Consider the following 22,956-nt stretch of genomic DNA (forward strand, 5'->3'; position numbering starts at 1 on the left):
TCAGCACGTTTCCGTACTTGGTGGAACGAATTATGTTTACAGAAAAAAACTAATATAGTCGTGTAAAAGGGGCACTGTGAGCAAAAGTGAAAACGCAAATATCTTTATAGGTATCCCTGACAGTAGTCAACAACTTGTAGATTCAAATAAAAGTCCAAAAGGCTGGACTCTATTTGCAGAAAGCTCTACTAGTCGCCTGCAAATGCATCTTTTCCTGGGTATTCTCTCGCCTCTATTGACTCCTAATGCCTACTAATTTCTTCTTTCTTCGCTCCTTGGAAAAACGAGCATACGAAATGCATCACTGTTATTGATGAAACTTCCTGGCAGATTAGTCTGGTTTTAATATGCGAGGAAATTTCATTTCAGTGCACACTACGCGGCAGAATGGAAATTCACTCTGGATTGTACCTGATGTATGTAAGTCATTTCACATGTTTGTAACGAATTTTAATTTGTTTCATGTGACCTGTAATTGAAAATAAAATGATGATGTTTTCATTAGAAAAGTACGATTCAATATTTGTTTATTATAATTTCCACTTGAAAAAAATATAGAATTTAAATAAAAATAATTTGATGTTAAGGAGGTTTGAACTTGCTAATCTTCCATTACAATACTTCGATGCTACTCATTCAGCTACAGGCAACTGCTGCACTTCAGCGTTGTACATAACAGCCGCCGAAAATCATTTCATTTTTCGAGCAAAATTTTTCAAGTTTTCCCTTTTAAAATTTTGTCGCAGTGTTGTAGGAAACTGATGTCTGTACACAGACTTTCAAATCCTATAAATAAACGTAAAAAAAAATCTCTTCTCAGATGGAACCTCATATATATATGGAGACATATGCATGGGTGCAAGCAGTTTTAGCTGGTGGGTGAAGCGTTTCGAAGATGGGAAAACGAGTACCCGCGATGAGCCTAGTACTGGTCACCCGCGACCAGCCTCCACGGAACGCAACAAGAAAAGAGGAAAGAGTTGGTGAGTTCTTGGAGAAGACAGGCATGTCACAGAGAATGAAATTCCTGCTAAGCTTGCAGTAGGACTCAGTGCAATGCAAGAAACGATTCAAAGCTTGGGTTATGGAAAAGTTTGTGCCCGTTAAGTCCCAGGTTTATTGACCGAAGACCACAAACTTCGGAGAACTATTAGTCAAAATCTTCTGAGAGATTTCGAAATGAAGGTGATGATTTTTTTACGGGTACTGGGACAAGCGATGATAGCTGGTTCCATCATTACGAGCCTGAAACGAAACGCCAGAGTATGGAATGGCACCATTTGGATCGAAGAAGAAAGCGAAGACAGTGCGATCCGGTGGAATGGTTATGGGTAGCGTCTTCTGAAATGCTTAGGATTGCATTGTGGTTGATTTTCTTGAACTCTGACAAACCATAAATGCTTCCCACAACATCCAGAAACCAGAATGAAATTTTCACTCTGCAGCGGAGTGTGCGCCGGTATGAATCTTCCTGGCAGGTGAAAACTGTGTGCCGGACCGAGACAAGGTACTGGCAGAATTGAATCTGTGAGGGCGGCTCGTGAGTCTTGCTTGGTTAGCTCAGTAGGTAGAGAACTTGCCCGCGAAAGGCAAAGGTACCGATTTCGAGTCTCGGTCCGGCACACAGCTTGAATCTGCCAGAAGTTTTATATCCAGATATATCGGCATTGCGCGATAAGCACCCTGGAAAGAAGACCACTGTGGAAAAATGGAGTAGATCAGAACATTTGGGTGGGAAACTCCTGCACATCCTCCCTACAGTCCCGACTTGGCACTTCCGCCTACCATCATCCTAGTTCTGCAAAGGAACAGATGCATGGCCAACACTACGGGTCAGTATCTTCGTGCAGCTCGAACGGAGTTCTATAGTAAAAGTATCTTTAAACTTGCAGAACGATGCGGAAAACGTGTGCAAAGAAATAGGGACTATGTTGAAAAGTGGAGAGAAAAGTCTGTACATTACAATTATGTACATGGTTTCTTTAAAAAATAAATATTAAGAGATCTAAAAATTACTGCTGTCTACTTTTACCACAACCCTAGTAAAAACGTGTTATAATAAAAATTTATTTTTATTTACATAAGTATTTGTTTTATGAGATTTCCTTCTTGCAATACGTGGTCGATCTTGAGTTGCATTGGTTGATCTTTTGTTTAAGCGATTTTTTTCGGTATCCAGATGAGAAACTATTGACTTTGAACGTCTACAGAACACTGGTTGAATTACTGGTCGGAATGCCATAGCCTGTTCATACGATCAGTAAGCTTCAGCTGCCAAACTGCATCTCCCCTACCGCACGATGGTCGTTCACAATGGAATGCCCACCGCACCCACTGCTCCTCTCCAATGGGGTAACTTATACACTGACGTCAAAAAATCCTAATATCCTGTCGGACATCTTTCGCTCGACGTGGCATGGACTCAACAAGTCGTTGGAAGTCCTCTGCAGAAATAATGAGCCATGCTGCCTCTACAGCCGACGCCCATAACTGCGAGAGTGGTGCAGGATTTTGTGCACGAATTGATCTCTGGATTACGTCCCATATATGTTTGATGGGTTTCATGTCGGGCGATCTGGGTGGCCAAATCAATAGCTCTAATTGTCCAGAATGTTCTTCAAACCAACCACGAACAATTATGGGCCGGTGGCATGGGGCACTGTCATCCATAAAATCGCGATCATTGTTTGGGAACATCCAAGTCTGTGAATGGCTGCCAACGGTCTCTAAGTAGTCGATCATCCGGAGAACTCAGTCCATTCCACGTAAACACAGCCCACACCATTATGGAGCCGCCACAAACGTCCACAGTGCTTTGTTGACAACTTGGGTCCATGGCTTCTTTTGAAATTGGGACTCATCTGACAAGACCACGGTTTTCCAGTCGTCTAAGGTCCAACTGGCACGATCACGAGCCCAGGAGAGTCGCTGCAGGCGATGTCGTCCTGTTAGCAAAGGCACTCGCGTTGGTTTGTTGGTCCCATAGCCCATTAATGCCAACTTTCACCGCACTGGGCTAACGGATACTTTGGTCGTACGTCCCACTCTTTCTGCGGTTATTTCTCGCAGTGCTATTTGTTCTGTTAGTACTGACAACTCTATACAAACGCCGCTGCTCTCGGTCGTTAAGTAAAGGCCGTCGATGAGAGGTGAGAAGTAATACCTAAAATTTGGTATTCTCGGCACATTGTTGACTCTGTGAATCTAGGAATACCGAATGTCCTAACGATTTCTGAAATGGAATGTCCCATGCGTCTCGGTCCAACTACCATCCCGCGTTCGAAGTCTTTTAATTTCCTTCATGCTGCCATAATCGCGTCGGAAACCTTTTCACATGAATCACCTGAGTGTAAACCATAGTTCCGCCAATACCACGTGTACGCGATACTACCGCCATATACACTACTGGCCATTGAAATTGCTACACCACGAAGATGACGTGGGACAGATGAAAAATTTAATCGACAGGAAGAAGATGCTGTGATATGCAAATGATTAGCTTTTCAGAGCCTTCACACAAGGTTGGCGCCGGTGGCGACACCTACAACGTGCTGACATGAGGAAAGTTTCCAACCGATTTCTCGTACACAAACAGCACTTGACCGGCGTTGCCTGGTGAAACGTTGTTGTGATGTCTCGTGTAAGGAGGAGAATTGCATACCATCACGTTTCCGACTTTGATAAAGGTCGGGTTGTAGTCTATCGCGATTGCGGTTTATCGTATCGCGACATTGCTGCCCACGTTGGTAGAGATCCAATGACTGTTAGCAGAATATGGAATCGGTGAGTTCAGAAGGGTAATACGGAATGCCGTGCTGGATCCCAAAGGCCTCGTATCACTAGCAGTCGAGATGACAGGCATCTTATCCGCGTGGCTGTAACGGATCCTGCAGCCACGTCTCGATCCCTGAGTCAACAGATGGGGACGTTTACAAGACAACAACCATCTACACGAACAGTTCGACGACGTTTGCAGCAGCATGGACTATCAGCTCAGAGACCATGGCTGCGGTTACCCTTGACGCTGCATCACAGACAGGAGCGCCTGCGATGGTGTACTCAACGATGAACCTGGGTGCCCTAATGGCAAAACGTCATTTTTTCGGATGAATCCAGGTTCTGTTTACAGCATCATGATGGTCGCATCCGTGTTTGGGGACATCGCGGTGAACGCACATTGGAAGCGTGCATTCGTCATCGCCATACTGGCGTATCACCCGGCGTGATGGTATGGGGTGCCATTGGTTACACGTCTCGGTCACCTCTTGTTCGCATTGACAGCACTTTGAACAGTGGACGTTACATTTCAGATGTGTTACGACCCGTGGCTCTACACTTCATTCGATCCCTGCGAAATCCTACATTTCAGCAGGATAATGCACGGCCGGATGTTGCACGTACTGTACGGGCCTTTCTGGATACAGAAAATGTTCGACTGCTGCCCTGGCCAGCACATTCTCCAGATCTCTCACCAATTGAAAACGTCTGGTCAATGGTGGCCGAGAAACTGGCTCGTCACAATACGTCACTACTCTTGATGAACTGTGGTATCGTGTTGAAGCTGCATGGGCAGCTGTACCTGTACACGCCATCCAAGCTCTGTTTGACTCAATGCCCAGGCGAATCAACGCCGTGATTTCGGCCAGAGGTGGTTGTTCTGGGTACTGATTTCTCGGTATCTATGCACCCAAAGTACTGATTTCTCGGTATCTATGCACCCAAATTGCGCGACAATGTAATCACATGTCAGTTCTAGTGTAATATACAGGGTGATTCAAAAAGAATACCACAACTTTAAAAATGTGTATTTAATGAAAGAAACATAATATAACCTTCTGTTATACATCATTACAAAGAGTATTTAAAAAGGTTTTTTTCACTCAAAAACAAGTTCAGAGATGTTCAATATGGCCCCCTCCAGACACTCGAGCAATATCAACCCGATACTCCAACTCGTTCCACACTCTCTGTAGCATATCAGGCGTAACAGTTTGGACAGCTGTTGTTATTTCTCGTTTCAAATCATCAATGGTGGCTGGGAGACGTGGCCGAAACACCATATCCTTAACATACCCCCATAAGAAAAAATCGCAGGGGGTAAGATCACGGCTTCTTGGAGGCCAGTGATGAAGTGCTCTGTCACGGGCTGCCTGGCGGCCGATCCATCGCCTCGGGTAGTTGACGTTCAGGTACGGACAGATAAGTGCCAATGTGGTGGCGCTCCATCCTGCTGAAATATGAATTGTTGTGCTTCTTGTTCGAGCTGAGGGAACAGCCAATTCTCTAACATCTCCAGATACTGTAGTCCAGTTACAGTAGCACCTTCGAAGAAAAAGGGACCAAAAAGTTTATTGGCTGAAATGGCACAGAAAACGTTCACCTTAGGCGAGTCACGTTCATACTGAGTTGTTTCCCGCGGATTCTCAGTGCCCCATATACAGACATTGTGACGGTTGACTTTCCCGTTAGTGTGGAAAGTTGCTTCATCACTAAACACAATCACTCGTTCTCGGCCGTCCAGAACTTTTCCCTTTGCACAAACACCCATTCTCTGTAAACTGTTTATACCAACGTTTAATACACCACCTATCAGGAGGTTTAACACCATACTTCGTTCGAAATGCACGCTGAACAACTGTCGTCGATTCACTTCTGCCGTACTCAATAACACAAAAAGCTTTCTGTTGAGCGGTCGCCATCTTAGCATCAACTGACGCTGACGTCTAGTCAACAGCGCCTCAAGCGAACAAATGTACAACTAAATGAAACTTTATAGCTCCCTTAATTCGCCGACAGATAGTGCTTAGCTCTGCCTTTTGTCGTTGCAGAGTTTTAAATTCCTAAAGTTGTGGTATTCTTTTTGAATCACCCTGTATTTGTCCAATGAATACCTGTTTATCATCTGCATTTCTTCTTGGTGTAGAAATTTTAATGGCCTGTAGTGTATATATCGCTGTCGCATGACTTTTGTGCTCAGCGTGTTGTGCGCTGCGCTCTCGGCGAGCGAGACTGACCTCTGCCTGTGAGGCGGCGGCCGGCGCGGCGACGGGCAGCCTCGAGGCGCGCTGCTCCACCGTCAGCATGCTGATGGCCAGCGTCAGCGTCGCCACGATCACCTCCCACGGGTGGCTGGCGCACAGCTCGCCGTGCGCGCTGAACACTCGCGATGCCGCCATCTCGCACTAGCTGTCGCTATCTGCAACAAGAGCATACACACACGCTGCTTAAAACTGCTGTGCCCGTCTCTGCCGCTGTTGAACTGAAAACATGTAACTTATCTGTGGGAAACGTCAGGGTGCCACCGACCTTCCAAACATTTTCCGACAATTCACTGTACTACGAGAATGGTTCACCAAAAATTGTACCCAAATGAGCCACAGCTTCAAAAAATGAGTGCATTCTGAGAGATTTTGCTATGAATTGCAGGAACAAATGTACAAATGTGTGTGAAATCCTATGGGACTTAAATGCTAAGGTCATCAGTCCCTAAGCTTACACACTGAATTATCCTAAGGACCAACATACACACACATGCCCGAGGGAGGACTCGAACCTCCGCCGGGACCAGCCGCACAGTCCACGACTGCAGCGCCTGAGACCGCTCGGCTAATCTCGCGCGGCCAATTGCAGGAACATTGGTGACCCAAATACACTGACAGAACAGAAGCAACTAATATGCCTGCAGTTCGTCGTGGGTAGGAAGTATAGAATTTGACATTTCGACAAGAATTAGGTCAGATTCTGAACAAGAATCACTTGAGCAGTCGCTCATGCCATTTACGCAGGAATTATCCCAGAATTTGCCTTCATTATTTACAGAAGCCAATCCATTTCGGAGAAATGCGATAACTTGACCTACTAGTTATTCAACAATTGGTAGATAGCGCAATATGGGAAGAGAAGGCGGGGAGAAGGGAAAGGAGGGAGACTGAGACAAGCCCTTTCAGTATCTACCCACAACCACTTTATATTTATAGACGACATATCTCTGGTGTCAAATTGTGAGATTAAATAGCCTGTAAGGGTCTACAATGAAGAGGGAGGTTCCGGGTTTGGGTCACGGTACAGCACACAGTTTTAATCTGCCGAGCAGTTAAAAATCAGTACACACTCCTCTGCAGAGTGACACTTTGCAGAGGAGTATGTACTGATTTTAACTCCTCGGCAGATTAAAACTGTGTGTTGTACCGTGACTCAAACCCGTAACCTCCCTCTTTTTGGGTAAATACTCCAGCGGCTGAGTCATTTAGGTACTACTCACGCGACAGGTACTGTGAGGACGTGACTAGATGGCTCAGTGGGTTCAGTACTTGCTCACGAAAGGCAAAGTTTCCAGTCTCGAGCCCCAGTTTTAATCTGCAAGCACTTTTCAGTCTATAATGTTCATTGTGGATGAAGCTGGCAACTAAAAACATTGTCAAAAATACCTGAATGTTTATCAGTTTAATTACGATAGTCCGCGTGTCATTACTATTCACATCCTGACTGAATGTGTCAAAGCTCTGATACGTGAAAAGTTGAGGAGTACACAAATGATACTGGCATGCAATACTCAACAGCGGTTAACAGTAAATGCTCCGTGGAGAAGGTCAACAGCCCCAACCAATGGCACAAAGAAGGACACATACGGAAGTAACTAAAACCAAAGCAACGCCTAACGGATAAGGAAGCTGTTTAGCGTCGTGCGATCGGCTTTTTGCATAACCGGATTGATCGATCTACTTGTTTCAGCCGTATATAATCAAACAAAATATATGTAATGAAAGGTTATCTACAACTTGTACAGAAACCAGATAGCAGTTATATTACTCGAAAGGCATGAAAGGGAAGAAATGGTGAGTCACGATCGTAACTTATCGCTGATATTTATCAACCTATAAAAGTAACCAAGAAGAAACCTGAATAGGGAATTCAAGGGCGAAGAATTTAAGTATGGTGCGCCGACAACACTGCAATTACATCGAAAACAACAAAGGACTTGAAAGAGTAGTTGAATAGAATGCACAGTGTCTTGAAGATTATGAGATAAATACAACAAAAGTAATAAAGGCAATGGAATGTAGTCCAATTAAATGATGTGGTGCTGACGCGATTAGATTACGAAATGGCACACTAGAAGCAATATACCAGTATGAGGTTTGCTATTTGGGCTGCAAAATAAGTGATTCTGGCCAAAGCAAAGAGGAATTTAAATAGAGACTGGCAATAGAAAGAAAAGTGTTTCCGAAAAACAGATATTTGTTAACATCACATACAAATTTAATTGTTAGAAAGTCTTTTCTGAAGGCATTTGTCTGAAGTGAATCCTTACACGGAAGTAGAACGAGAACGATAAGCAGTTGAGACAAGAAGAGAATAAAATCTTTTGAATGTGGTGCTGTAGAAGAATGCTGAAGATTAGATGGGTAGATCTAGTAATTAATGACTAGGTACTGAATCGAATTGGGGAAAGGTTTATAGCATCACTTGACTAAAGGAAGGGCTAGGTTTATTTGACACATCCTAAGGCATCAAAGCATTGTCAGTTTGGCAATGGAAGAATGTGCTTGGGGTAAAAACTGTAGTAGGAGATCTGGCATGAATACAAAAATCAGGTGGAGGGTATAGTACTTATGTAGAGATGAAGAGGATTGCATAGGACAGACTGGCGTGCAGAGCTGCATGGAATTGCAATTCCGACTGAAGTTCACGAGAGCAAACAACACAGCCAAATGAGGACTCCAAGAATCTACTGGAGTCTTGCTGAACTGTGGCCTTAATAGATCGCTGGTCCAATTAAGATGTATCCCTCTGTATTGACGAATACGAATGCAATGCCAGAATGCAGATTTATCTCGCCAAATTTCACTAATGAAACCCTCTCTGGTTTTTAGGCCAATAAAAGTTTCTCTTATATCTTCACGCAATGGGAGACACGCTGAAGACGACTACTAGAAGCTTGTCCAGACGTTGCTTCGAAATGACGCTGTTACTCGGTCAGTGCCTCAACAAGTTTGAATTACGCGTGTGGTAGGTCACATTAGTACGTGTGTTGCACATTATTTCAGACGATTCTTGTTCATCTTCGATAAGGACAACAGGACCACCGATGGTAACTGTCACCTTATGTCCTTCAGCACAGGGCTCTAAAACTAACGACAACGTTTTTAATCTAACGCATCTGTCAACCACCTTCCTATTAAATTAAGTCATACTTTATTATCTGCGATTACGTATTATTAATGGTATTTCATGACAAATGAGTACTTTTCTATCAGACGGAAAATTTTAGAAAGATCACAGGCAAGTAGAACAGACCGATTTAGGAATGATACTTATTTGGAAAGAGTTCCAGCTATCCTTTATGTGTACTGCAGAGGAGCGCGCAGGCAGTACCAGTGCACGTGGATAACGAAACGTACCGGCGTACCTAATAAGAGAATGAAATCTAATCTGTCGCCGCGACAGGGATACAAACAGCCTGTTGGGAAAAAAATGTGCCGAACGAGAGGAATAAGAAGTACCGAATCAATACCTCGAGTCTCTTGAAATATCCTTAAGCTAATAAACACGGTTGATGGTGAGCTGCAATTTCGCCCCCTCCACACACACACACACACACACACACACACACACACACACACACACACACACACACACACACGTCCATCCTCCGGCCGCCCCGATTTACGAGTTGCAAACCTCTCGAGATAGAATACCTCAACCATCTACACTCCTGGAAATGGAAAAAAGAACACATTGACACCGGTGTGTCAGACCCACCATACTTGCTCCGGACACTGCGAGAGGGCTGTACAAGCAATGATCACACGCACGGCACAGCGGACACACCAGGAACCGCGGTGTTGCCCGTCGAATGGCGCTAGCTGCGCAGCATTTGTGCACCGCCGCCGTCAGTGTCAGCCAGTTTGCCGTGGCATACGGAGCTCCATCGCAGTCTTTAACACTGGTAGCATGCCGCGACAGCTTGGACGTGAACCGTATGTGCAGTTGACGGACTTTGAGCGAGGGCGTATAGTGGGCATGCGGGAGGCCGGGTGGACGTACCGCCGAATTGCTCAACACGTGGGGCGTGAGGTCTCCACAGTACATCGATGTTGTCGCCAGTGGTCGGCGGAAGGTGCACGTGCCCGTCGACCTGGGACCGGGCCGCAGCGACGCACGGATGCACGCCAAGACCGTAGGATCCTACGCAGTGCCGTAGGGGACCGCACCGCCACTTCCCAGCAAATTAGGGACACTGTTGCTCCTGGGGTATCGGCGAGGACCATTCGCAACCGTCTCCATGAAGCTGGGCTACGGTCCCGCACACCGTTAGGCCGTCTGCCGCTCACGCCCCAACATCGTGCAGCCCGCCTCCAGTGGTGTCGCGACAGGCGTGAATGGAGGGACGAATGGAGACGTGTCGTCTTCAGCGATGAGAGTCGCTTCTGCCTTGGTGCCAATGATGGTCGTATGCGTGTTTGGCGCCGTGCAGGTGAGCGCCACAATCAGGACTGCATACGACCGAGGCACACAGGGCCAACACCCGGCATCATGGTGTGGGGAGCGATCTCCTACACTGGCCGTACACCACTGGTGATCGTCGAGGGGACACTGAATAGTGCACGGTACATCCAAACCGTCATCGAACCCATCGTTCTACCATTCCTAGACCGGCAAGGGAACTTGCTGTTCCAACAGGACAATGCACGTCCGCATGTATCCCGTGCCACCCAACGTGCTCTAGAAGGTGTAAGTCAACTACCCTGGCTAGCAAGATCTCCGGATCTGTCCCCCATTGAGCATGTTTGGGACTGGATGAAGCGTCGTCTCACGCGGTCTGCACGTCCAGCACGAACGCTGGTCCAACTGAGGCGCCAGGTGGAAATGGCATGGTAAGCCGTTCCACAGGACTACATCCAGCATCTCTACGATCGTCTCCATGGGAGAATAGCAGCCTGCATTGCTGCGAAAGGTGGATATACACTGTAGTAGTGCCGCCATTGTGCATGCTCTGTTGCCTGTGTCTATGTGCCTGTGGTTCTGTCAGTGTGATCATGTGATGTATCTGACCCCAGGAATGTGTCAATAAAGTTTCCCCTTCCTGGGACAATGAATTCACGGTGTTCTTATTTCAATTTCCAGGAGTGTATTAAGCCCTGCTAAACCTCTGCCACACCTTCAAGTCATCCTGTTTTAGCTATTTAGTCTGTCTTCGTCGGAGGTGAATTTCTAATGAGTTGCGTGCAGACTTTTCCCTGTCACTGTGCGATTTCTAAAGCGAAGTCCTTCTGTTAACATTCGCTCAATGGCAGGGCAAAAACAAACAAGTGGATAAACGCACCTGCTCCTAACACTTTTTGTCACAGCATATGTATCATTCACCGCAGAGATTACGCGTTAACGAAGGCGGCTCTTCCACATAAATAATGCATTGTCTGAACAGCGCTCCGAGGTCAGTTCCTCTGAAAGCATGACAATGGGGAGGTGCCTGGAAAGAAGGCTGGCTGTCCAGTTATTATTCTGAGAGCTCTACACGATTCCACAGTTATGCTAGAAGCAAACCCTTAGTGTACAGCGGGCGGCGTACACTTGTCCGAACAGGGGCAACTCACACCGCAAAGCGCTCCAACTTGAAAAGCTTCTTCTTCTAAGCATTAATATCACTTAGTACGGGGCCTGCGGTGTTCAATATTTGACAAATTTATTTAACTTTATGGGCGGATGTCCTTCTTCTCGCGGCAGTTAACTAACGGAGGGAATTCGTGTGCGACACCTGTCTGAATTGTGAAAACTTTCTTCTGTGTCTGATCGTATTATAAGTATTTGTATATCATATTTTCGGAGACGGAAATCTGGGACCAACTCAGCATTTGCCTAACGGAGTGCGGGAAATCGCCTAAAAACCACTTGGTTGGTGAAACGGCCACGGTCGTTAATTCGCCGCGAGGATTCGAGCTGGGTTTGGTTCACGTCCCTGTCCCGCAAACTAGCGCGCTGCGTGTTACTCCTTACGAGAAACGCTTGGTAGATGTGATGTAGACGTAATGACAAACAAATGTTACACTCTGAGTAAAATTGAATCTTTTATTCAAGGATAAGTAAAAAATGGTTCAAATGGCTCTGAGCATTATGGAACTTAACATCTGAGGCAATCAGTCTCCTAGACTTAGAGCTACTTAAACCTAAGGACATCACACACATCCATGCCCGAGGCAGGATTCGAACCTGCGACCGTAGCGGTTGCGCGGTTCCAGACTGAAGCGCCTAGAACCGCTCGGCCACATCGGCCGGCCAAGAGTAAGAGCTTCACAAATTGACCAAGTTAATAACGCTTTGGTCCACCTCAGGCTCTTATGTAAGCAGTTATTCGGCTTGGCATTGATGTCATCCTGAGAGATGCGCCAAATTCTGTCCAATTGGCGCGATAGATCGTCAAAATCCCAGCTGGTTGGAGGGCCCTGCCCGTGATGTTCCAAACGTTCTCAATTGGGGAGACATTCAGCGACCTTGTTGGACAAAGTAGGGTTTAGCAAGCGCGAAGACAAGCAGTAGAAGCATGCGAGCAGGCATTATCTTGCTGAAATGTAAGCTCAAGATGGCTTGCCATGTAGAGCAATAAAATAAGGCGTGGAATAACGTCGACGTACCGTTCTGGCGTACAGGTGCTGCAGCTGACAACCAAAGAGATCCTGCTATGAAAAGACCTGACACCCCAGACCAGCACTCTTGGCAGTCAGGCCCTATGGCCGTCGACAGTCAGGTTGATATCTCACAGCTGTCTGGGGACGTCTTCGCTGGTTATGGGACCTGGAATCTAACTGATTGGTGTAGAATTGTCCTCAGTGATGAGTCCCGCTTCGAATCGAGCCGTGATGACCAGCGAAGCCATCTCTGGAGACGCCCCGAACAGTGTCGCTGACCATACGACCCAACACCAGGAATGGTGGTCTTGGGTGCTATTTCGTTGCAGAGCTGGACCCGTTTGGATTTCATCCACAGCACCCTCACAGAAAATCGGTACGTTGATGATAGTCTAGGCCCCGTTTTGTTGCCCTTCATGGCAAGCCATCCTGAGCTTACATTTCAATTAGATAATGCCCGCCCGCACACTGCGAGAGTTTACACTGCTTGCCAAACACTAACTTCGCCAGGAAGGTCGCTGGATCTATTCCCAACTGAGAACGTTTGGAGCATTATGGGCAGGATCCTCCAAATAGCTCGTGATTTTGACGATCTAACAAGCCAGTAGGACAGAATGTGGCACGATATCCCTCAAGAGGTCATCCAACAACTCTATCGATCAATGCCGAGCCGAAGAACTGCTTGCGTAAGGGCCAGAAGTGGACCAACGCGATAGTGACTTATTCAATTTGTGAAGCTCTTTCTGTTCTATAAACCAACCAATTTTCTTTAAAATTGTATAATTTGTTTGTTTGTACATGTACATCATATCTACTCTATGTTTCCATTCGGATAATTCCTTCGTGGTGCGTCGGATTTTTTTTTAAAGTATATTACAGCTACTACCACTCTCACACATATATACGCAGAACCAGAGGCTTGGTGATTCTGAGTAACTGTAGATTGTGATACCTTGAGCTGGAACCACAATCTAATCTTCTGACAGAAAGGTCTCTACATATTGCTCACTTGTGCTTTGAGGCGCAATTCCGTTTTTGCCCTACTGCTCTGCTCAGACAAATGCGTTTCTGGTACGCAGGGACTAGTAGACAATTAGACGATACTTTAAGATTTTATATCATACAAACCGAAAGGGTTTGGCGGTAAGTGTATGTCTCCACTCTGCGACTCTCAAAGGGATTCCCACGCAGTAAACCCTCTCGATACTTATCAGTTCGCGTGAAGAACAGAATATATCACGAAGTGACGGGTGCTAGCAATTGCTCTGCAATCTCTTGATGACGACAACCACTACGTGATCCAGTGAAAGCGGAATTTCCCAGTGTCTCAAAGATCATGAGTGGAATACGAGCGCATGAGACAGACTAGCGGTAAGCAACTAATCATCCTTTGTACTTCCGCTTCATGAATATGAAACTTTGAAACGCATTACATCGAGTTAGGGTTATGAGGAAGAGGCATTCTCAAGAAAACGTAGTGCAGCTATCATTCCAAAAGCGCAGCAGCTACTACATAATGCGCCAGTTCTCTACAAATCTGCGTCAACTGTTGGAATCCTTGAGCCGATAGCGTTAACACCCGTGCAACTTATTAGTTTTCTAATGCTTCACAAACTGAGAAATAGTTTAGTCTTTACTCTTGTAAACATTAAGGGCGCTGCAGACATTAAATGTAACCTGACCGGTTTGAAACATTGTTAAAACAAGCGCTCTAACCTGTGCAAGCTCGCTCACTTGTTTTCTTTCGGACTACACATTTATTACCCGTGCTCCCAGCCTATCAAATCACATTTCCAGACTAGTTTCTTCTCACTGCAAGCGAGCGACAGACCGTCTACAGTACCGGAATATAAATTACTTAGCTTTACCATTTTTGTCTTTAATTTTCACGTTTCTGGCGTCACTTTCTTTTCTTTATACAATTATATCATTTCTATCTGAATTAAGCGAAATCGGAGCAGTCGCAACCGTAGTTAGCTGGCTGCCTTCTATCATGTCAACCATTCTCTGCCTCGTATTTCATTAGCTATTTGCCACAGAGCCCACAATCTAATAAACTCCTTATTCTCCTGTTGTTCACAAATTCCACTGGCAGAGGTACCTTATTTCCGTTAAAAAGTTAACACTATCTGCGTTCACTGTTGATCTAACTTAGTTGCAGCTGCAGTATAAATAACTGAGTTACCTACGGCCCTCATCTACAATTATTTGTGCAACTTACATCTGCAAACAGCGGACCTCTTCACAATTGTATGTATCCAAAGCAAATCTACAAACAAAATTCTTGAAATATCTAGATTCAACAATAGGGATAAATTCCTCTTTTAGACCGTGTCAGTGAAAACTTTCGTTTCAAAACCAGCAAAGTAAAACCGTCACCTAGAAGCAACAATTAAAGTTATTCCGGGACTACAAAAATGGTTCAAATGGCTCTGAGCACTATGGGACTCAACTGCTGAGGTCATTAGTCCCCTAGAACTTAGAACTAGTTAAACCTAACTAACCTAAGGACATCACAAACATCCATGCCCGAGGCAGGATTCGAACCTGCGACCGTAGCGGTCTTGCGGTTCCAGACTGCAGCGCCTTTAACCGCACGGCCACTTCAGCCGGCCCGGGACTACACACACAATCCAAGTCCAAGTAGCAAATGTGATTTATCCAGCTTGCAAAGGGGTTATGTTGTTTGCTTCCATGTCTGAAAGAATCAGGCATTATTAACGATCGACAGCCGCACAAAATTAATTCGAAATAAATTCGCTAATGCGAATATTTTGACTTCATCTGTATTAGGAAAATTTTGGAAATTTGTGGTAAGGTCTTAAGGGACTAAACTGCTGAGGCCACCGGTCCCTACGCTTACGCACTGCTTAATCCAACTTAAACTAACTTACGCTAAGGACAACACACACACACACCCATGCCCGAGTGAGGACTCTAACCTCCGACAGGGGCAGTCGCCCGGACCGCGACAAGACGCCCTAGACCGCGCGGCTACCCCAAGCGGCAGATATAAATAAGCTGATAATAACCAATAAAAGGAAATGACATTACTTTTAAAAATAAATTACAGATCACTTTTCGGAATACAGATTTTGTTTGTGTCCGGTTAAATTCTGTACACGATGTATAATTCTATAATGAATTATTTATTTTCCATTATCTGCACTAGCATGAGGAAATCAGTGTGACGAATATTCAGAAAGCAGCGCACGATTCTGTATTCGATATGTGGCAAATCGTGAGACGAAAAGCGATACCTAATTCTGTGCAAGTATTAGCCATCGGTAAATGCCGCGTTTCATTTCAAAATGCCGTTCAGGATTAGGTAGAGAGAAATGCTGCGAACACACAGTACCATTCGGGAACATTACGAGTTTGCATTTCTGGCATTTGACGTGCTCTTAGCCCAAAAATTCATTTGCTGTCTCGAAATCAATTCTAGCATCTTACTCTCGAATACCTTTTCTGTTTCAATTCGCCGTAATGTTAATTTCACCATGGTAAGTGTATGAAGCGTCAGAGATGTGAATCCTAATTCAATATGTCCAAATGTCTCATATCTGCAAAACACGAGCGCACGAATTAATCCCTCAAGTGCTTCCGGCAACTGTCCGAGGACGTGGATTACCATTGCTCAGTCCAGATGGATCGTGAAACTGAGACGAAACACAGATGGCGCCGTTCTCTTAAATAAAACAACCACTGTGCATTAGCGGGATGTGGGTCAAGAGCCATGGGCGCAGCGAGAAAAAACAAATGACTGCGGACCAGACGGCACGATGTTCAAGACTGGCTGCTTCTCAATCAAGCGACACGATTTCGTGGGCCTATGTACCTCTTCATAATTTAAAAACTCAAAGTACAACTCTTCCACTTCCAGTTCTTTCAACAAAACTGTTTAAATCTTAGTATACAAATTCAGGAGGTAAGATAGAGATGTGCAATTTTTTGGCGTATTTCTATGATTTCAGAAGACCCATATATCCAACAGAAGTGTCATTTATAGCATGTAAGTAACAACTTGAACAGATCATGATCGACGGTAGACAGCAAGAAATGGTCATCTACCGTGATTCTGTCATATAAATTTCCAAAATGAAATTTTCTCTCTGCAGCGGAGTGTACGCAGGTATAAAACTTCCTGGCAGATTAAAACTGTGTGCCGGATCGAGACTCGAACGTCCCGAGTTCGCGTCTCGGTCCGGCACACAGTTTTAATCTGCCAGAAAGTTTCATATAAATTTGTCCATATCACAATAAAAAGCGAGTAACGAATAAAAAAAATCCTCAAGAGAGTAAGTAACAACCAATCAGGCGATTACCAAATATTTTTAGCATTTCTTTTGCTACAAACAGATGCTTTCGTAAATTTCCCGCTCGATTATTCTGCAGTGCTACCCAGCGTCTCCTTCATGCAATGCATACTAGAAAGTAACTACGTCAGTCAACGGACACGACAAACGGAAACGTGCACAAAAAGCGCCCTGACTGTATTAACATAAGACATCGGCATCCCGTCTTCATTTTCCTGAAAACAACATATCTGCCTGTTCCTGAACATGGTTGCTTCCCATCACAGAACTGTTGCAAGACACTGCTCGGAAAGTATTTACGAAGAGAACAAGAAGATAAATTAAGTAAATATTTCGATTAAGATGTAGGCGCCTGGCCAGCATTATCAGCAGCTTTAACACCTCTTTCGTAAGTACGATAGACACAGTCGTTCTGTCATGGAAATATATTATTAATGTTTTTGGTCCTGTCTACCACTGCTATCCTGATACGTCAGGTAACAACTGGGTACAAGGAATAATACTACAATTACACGGACATTCCGTCTCAGATGCACGGAAAACGAGACAACTATGATTAGCATTTTATTCCGCCGGATGTTTTGAAGTATTGCTAACATTCTCGCTGATCTATGCTACGCAGTGTGAGATGACGGAAACTACCCATTATTTGAACTTCATGAAAAGCCGTTTTCGCGATTTATCCTAACGTTTATTAGTTGTTCATCATTATCGATTCTTGAATAGCATTTAATAGAAATTCAACAGTAAATCAGATAGACTGAAATACGCTGTATGAACTGAAGATTGGAAGATTATTGCTGTCTCCCAATGGCAACTGTGTTTATGATGGTCAAAATGTTTTTCCGGACTAGGGCATACCAGTTCAAACAGAGGACACAATGTATCTCGAGCAGCGAAAAATACCAGACAAGAGACGGTGTGAAGTTAGAGGATAATGTCTCGTCGACAACTTGGCAATTTGCTCAATAACGCTAGCTCGGTTGGACATGACTGTTGGACGGAATCGGTCGTAGTCTTTTTGTAGAAGACTGTTTTTGGCATTTGCCTTAAGCGATTTAGAGAAACCGTGAAAAACCTACACCAGGACGTATATCAGGGGATGTGAAAAAGTTTCTCTTAAATATGAGTTAGTGTCTTCACCATTATGTCAGTTTGCATGGTAGAAGATTATCTGTCTTATAGAATGGTTTTTCTTTAAAGCTGCCGTCAGGGAAAATTACATTACATATTCAACGGCTCGTTAATAGTTTGTCGTCGATCGACGTATGATTCTGCAATGCATGTCATACAATTTTAGTTTGCTCGTACCGAGACAATAGTTGAGAAAAGAATATGAATGTTAATTTAACACTAAATTTGATGTTTCAGGCATTGCAGATACATGGCTTAACCCTGTCATCGACTACTGTTGAAACGATAATAAAAGCTATTTCTGCCGTTGTAGCACCAATCTCAATTGGAATAAGCTACACTACATCGTATAGTAATAAAATATTAAAAATGGTTCAAATGGCTCTGAGCACTATGGGACTCAACTGCTGTGGTCATAAGTCCCCTAGAACTTAGAACTACTTAAACCTAACTAACCTAAGGACAGCACACAACATCCAGCCATCACGAGGCAGAGAAAATCCCTGACCCCGCCGGGAATCGAACCCGGGAACCCGGGCGTGGGAAGCGAGAACGCTACCGCACGACCACGAGAAAAATATTAAAAGCAATCGGTTATGATGATGGCAAAAAGCGAAAACACCCGCTGCTTTCAGACACAAAGTAATACGAATTTCAGTATTTAGAGCCAGTACTATCATCGCGAAAAACGTTGACTATGCATGGTAGTTTTAATGTTCTTTTTGAACAATATTGGTGAACTATGAGAGATGCGTACAACTGACTGCAGGGGTCATGGATAACTAGAGAATTATTTCTAAAAATAACTCAGTCGGAACAGGCCTTGAAAGGCCCAACGGTACTAACCGGCCGCCGTGTCATCCTCAACCCACGGGCGTCACTGGATGCGAGTATGGAGGGGCATGTGGTCAGCACACCGTTCTCCCGGCCGTATGTCAGTTTACGAGACCGGAGCCGTCACTTCAAAATCAAGTGGCTCCTCAGTTTGCCTCACAAGGGTTGAGTGCACTCCGCTTGCCAACAGCGCTCGGCAGACCGGATAGTCACCCATCCATGTGCTAGCCCAGCCCGACAGCGCTTAACTTCGGTGATCTGACGGGAACCGGTGTTACTATTGCGGCAAGGTCGTTGGCTCTAAAAATAAGCCTTGTAGAATTTGTAAACCTGGCCAGCAAGAGACCCGAAAGTACTGTTGAATTATAGCAGAACTGAAGTAAATGGCTTCAGATCTGCATCAAAATGATAAATCTTAAGCAGGCACAAAATGATGTTGGGACGAAGATAATAACTGTTGTACAGTGTGTTCGACACGTGGCCTAAAACGCCTAGTGTATTTTATGTAGCTGCATGACCACCAACAAGAGGGGAAGTAAAGAAGAACTACGATTTAACGTAGCGTTGACGACAAGGTCATTAGAGATGGAGCACAAGTTTGGTTTGTGGAAGGAAATCAACTGTGTTTTTTCAAAGCGACCACCCCGGAATACTAGGAAGTACCAAAAATGTCTAATGGAAATGTATGCACGAGCGGAAGCGGACAAAGAACTGAAGGAGGAGCTGTTTTAACGGAGTTATGAGTTACCGATACTTTAGTGGGCCGGGATACAGTTTTCATTCACATACTTTCTAGCATCAGATTTACGACGTAATAGCGCATGTGAGACTCACTTTGATACCACAGTTAAGGGCTGCATTTGTTATATGCACTTGCGAACGCAACGTGTATGGATTGATTTGTTCCCGCAAGCTGATTGCATAGAACTGATGTACTGGCGCCCGCATCTCTCGTCGAACGTTCTGAAGTTTGTCTGGCTTTATGAAGAGGAGAACAATAGGGGTTACATACCACGTGTTCTATTACTGACTTCATATGTTACATGGATCCATTTGAAAATGACATGAACTATTGTAACTGGTAGTGGAAAAAATGTATAACATAAAGATGGTTTAATAATATGTTGACACTTCGTGTTTCTTGATGTTTCCCTGACGTACTGAGTATTTCATGATGTTTCAGGACTGCAACCGGACGACGTTGATATCTTGCCATGTTATTTCGCAAAACAACAAGGTAGCCATCTTCTGGTGAGTTTTACACCGTACATTGCTGGTGCACGTTGCTAAGTTTATCCAAAACATTGGGAGTGGTGGCGCATGCGCATAGATTAATGCTACATGCCCGCTCTTCGTCCAGTTTTGTGGCATCAGGCGCGCAGAAGCATTCGTAGCGAAAGTACTGCATGCAGACCACCTCTGAATTATGAATGAGCGAAGTTAGCCTTATATTTGTACATATAAAAATGGACCCAAAGTTTCCCAAGAGGGGTATACTGATTGTGATCTTGTAGGCCCTCAGTATCAGCCAGTACAGCCTTTAATCTACCTAAAAACATTCAATTTTTACGGCACTGACTTAGGCAATTTTGGAAGCAATGAAGTTTGTAACATTCAGCTCCCTTCCTACATGCATTAATCGTGCCCATCTTTCACAGTGTCCTCAAAAATATTCAGCACCAAAGACGGAATAAAATAGCCAACCCTTACATACTAGATGTGGTACTGAAAATGAAGAGCACGATCATTCCACTTTGGCTGCATTCCCCATGCTGGCACCCGCTATAATGACCAACTGACGTATTAGCGAAGCAAGCTGTACCTTGAAACTGTTCTCGTTTAGAAATTGCCCTAAAGAGTCTACTTAGTAAGGTCAAAAGCCACGGAAAACATCAATGGCAAGGGATACAGAACGTTTCATAACAAAAAACAGGCGCATTTTATACGACGTTACAACCTCAGATTCCTATAGGCTCGTGATTTACGAGGGATCATTTGGACCGATCAATGACTTCCACCCTCATTCCACTCCGCTTTAATCACGCGTCTTTTTCTCTGTATCTATATAGAATCAACATTTACCATTCTCCTTCATGTGAGTGTAATTCTGAATCAGGAGCTGATGCAAACCACGTCTTATTTTCGTTTCCCAAATTTGACGGAGAAAAATTGGAATTCTGAAGACATTCATGAATATGGAATAATCTCTCTAGTTCAGCGTCTATTCCTTTTACTAAAGATATTCGTCTTGACGAAGTAACTATAAAATTCCTCAGGCCTATAGGGAAATCCTGCAGATCATCATAGTACACGTATTTTCACCTACCTGTATCGCTTGTGATTAAATTTAAGAAATATTTCGAACTGGTAACAGAAAATTTACTTATAAAAATTTGTTTATCACGCTGTTGTCAAAAATTTACAGCGAAAAAAATTGACGGCTTGAGTTTTTGGTTGTGTAAATATATAATTATGTATTTTCTCTGTACAATTAGGTGTACAATGCAAACACGTGTTTTAGATGGTTAAACAGAGTACACTCTCAGGAAGCCAAAAGAAATACTCAAAATAATAGAATTGTCACTAGACGTGACATTAGGAGTAAGTGTAAAGTCACGTCTACCAACGGTTAATTCTACTACGTCGACTATTGAATTTTAACTTCAGGAGACCGCAATTCTCATAGGCTGTCCATGCAATAGCTCCACTAGGCATCGGTAACGCAGTTTGTTTCACGCTTATTCGTCTCAGTGATGTGCTTTTACGATGTAACCACTTCTGCAAGCATTTCTCCGGTTGCGACTATTCAAACGTTCTATATTATATCTTGATTTCGTGATACCTTAGGGCTATGTACAACATGTAACAGTGACAGACTTCCATCTTAACTGCACAGATGCAGCTCATGTAAAGAGCAATTCCGGTACTCTTTTCCTGTGAGGATATTTGAATCCGCGGACGCAATGGGTTTCGTAAGTCTGAGTATGACGCGCGTGTTAAAGGAAGTTGGGCGCCGCACCACGCACTCAAGGCGACTGCCAAACAGGCGGGCAGTCCCACAAGGATGCCAATGGCCGTGGACCGCAGTTCATGACGCGCGCCGCTCTCGTAGCCGGAAGTGAATGCGCTTTCACACAAAAAACTGCACGTCACGGGTTCACACGGCCAGCTTAACAATAAAAAAAATGACAATACTGTCATATCGATCCAGCATCCCAGTAAGAAACTAGGGCTCACTGACAATGAGTTCACACGTGAAGGAACAGTAGCTCTGATAGCAAGCAAGAAATGAAGATTTTGATTTAGCGTCCCGTCGACAATGAAGTCATTATAGACGGAGCACAAACTAGGTTAGAAGGAAGAGGGGAAGATCGTGTTGTTTCGGTCGAGGTCTTCCCGGTAATCGCGTTACATGATACAGCGCTACTAAGAAAGCCCAAATCACGATGGCCGGACGGTGATTATCAATCTGTTCCTTTGTAAAGCGACTTCCCTGCTCAGCCACTGAGCCGTCTCACTGGGCTTCTAATAAGAAGAATCAATGAGTATCTAGTGTACATCTAGAGTGCGGAGTGCAAGCTGCCGACGTCACTTTTCTCCTTCCTGTTCCATCTGTAAATGGTGCGAGGGAAGAACAAGTACTGGTAACCATCCATGTGAGCTCCAATATCTCAATTTTCACCTTCATGGTCTTCTCGAAAAATGAATGTCAGAAGAAGCAAAATGTTGGATGACTTCCTACGAACGAATGCTCTCGGAATTTACCACACTGTGATGCACAGTGTCTTCCTCGTAGCATCTGCCACTGGAGTTGGTTGAGAATCTCCGTGCAGCTTTTGCGCTCAGGAAACGAAGCTGAGAAGAAATCCCCTGCTCCTCTGTGGATCTCGTCTATTTCTTTTATCGAACCTAACTGTTGAGGGTCCCAGCCCGGTGAGCAATACTCAAATACTGATCACATGAGAGTGTTTTAAGCGACCTCTTTCGTGTGTGAACTACACTTTCTGAGGGCTCTTCCAGTGAATTTGGCTTTCCTACGCTAAATT

The 22,956-nt window shown here is 44.5% G+C and overlaps 1 protein-coding gene across 4 annotated transcripts in view; it reads right to left on the reverse strand.

Moving 5' to 3' along the window:
* The window catches only part of LOC126262594 (3-hydroxy-3-methylglutaryl-coenzyme A reductase), a 436,833-nt gene that overhangs the window by 105,892 nt on the left and 307,985 nt on the right, over window positions 1-22,956 (reverse strand). For all 4 annotated transcript variants that reach the window (XM_049959331.1, XM_049959334.1, XM_049959335.1 and 1 more), the window contains one exon: window positions 6,015-6,196. In XM_049959331.1, coding sequence (XP_049815288.1) covers window positions 6,015-6,176 — 162 coding nt within the window. In that variant the 5' untranslated portion in view covers window positions 6,177-6,196. The remainder of the gene's footprint in view (window positions 1-6,014; window positions 6,197-22,956) is intronic.

This window comes from Schistocerca nitens, chromosome 6 (assembly GCF_023898315.1).
Source record: "Schistocerca nitens isolate TAMUIC-IGC-003100 chromosome 6, iqSchNite1.1, whole genome shotgun sequence".
Taxonomy (NCBI): Eukaryota; Metazoa; Arthropoda; class Insecta; order Orthoptera; family Acrididae; genus Schistocerca; species Schistocerca nitens.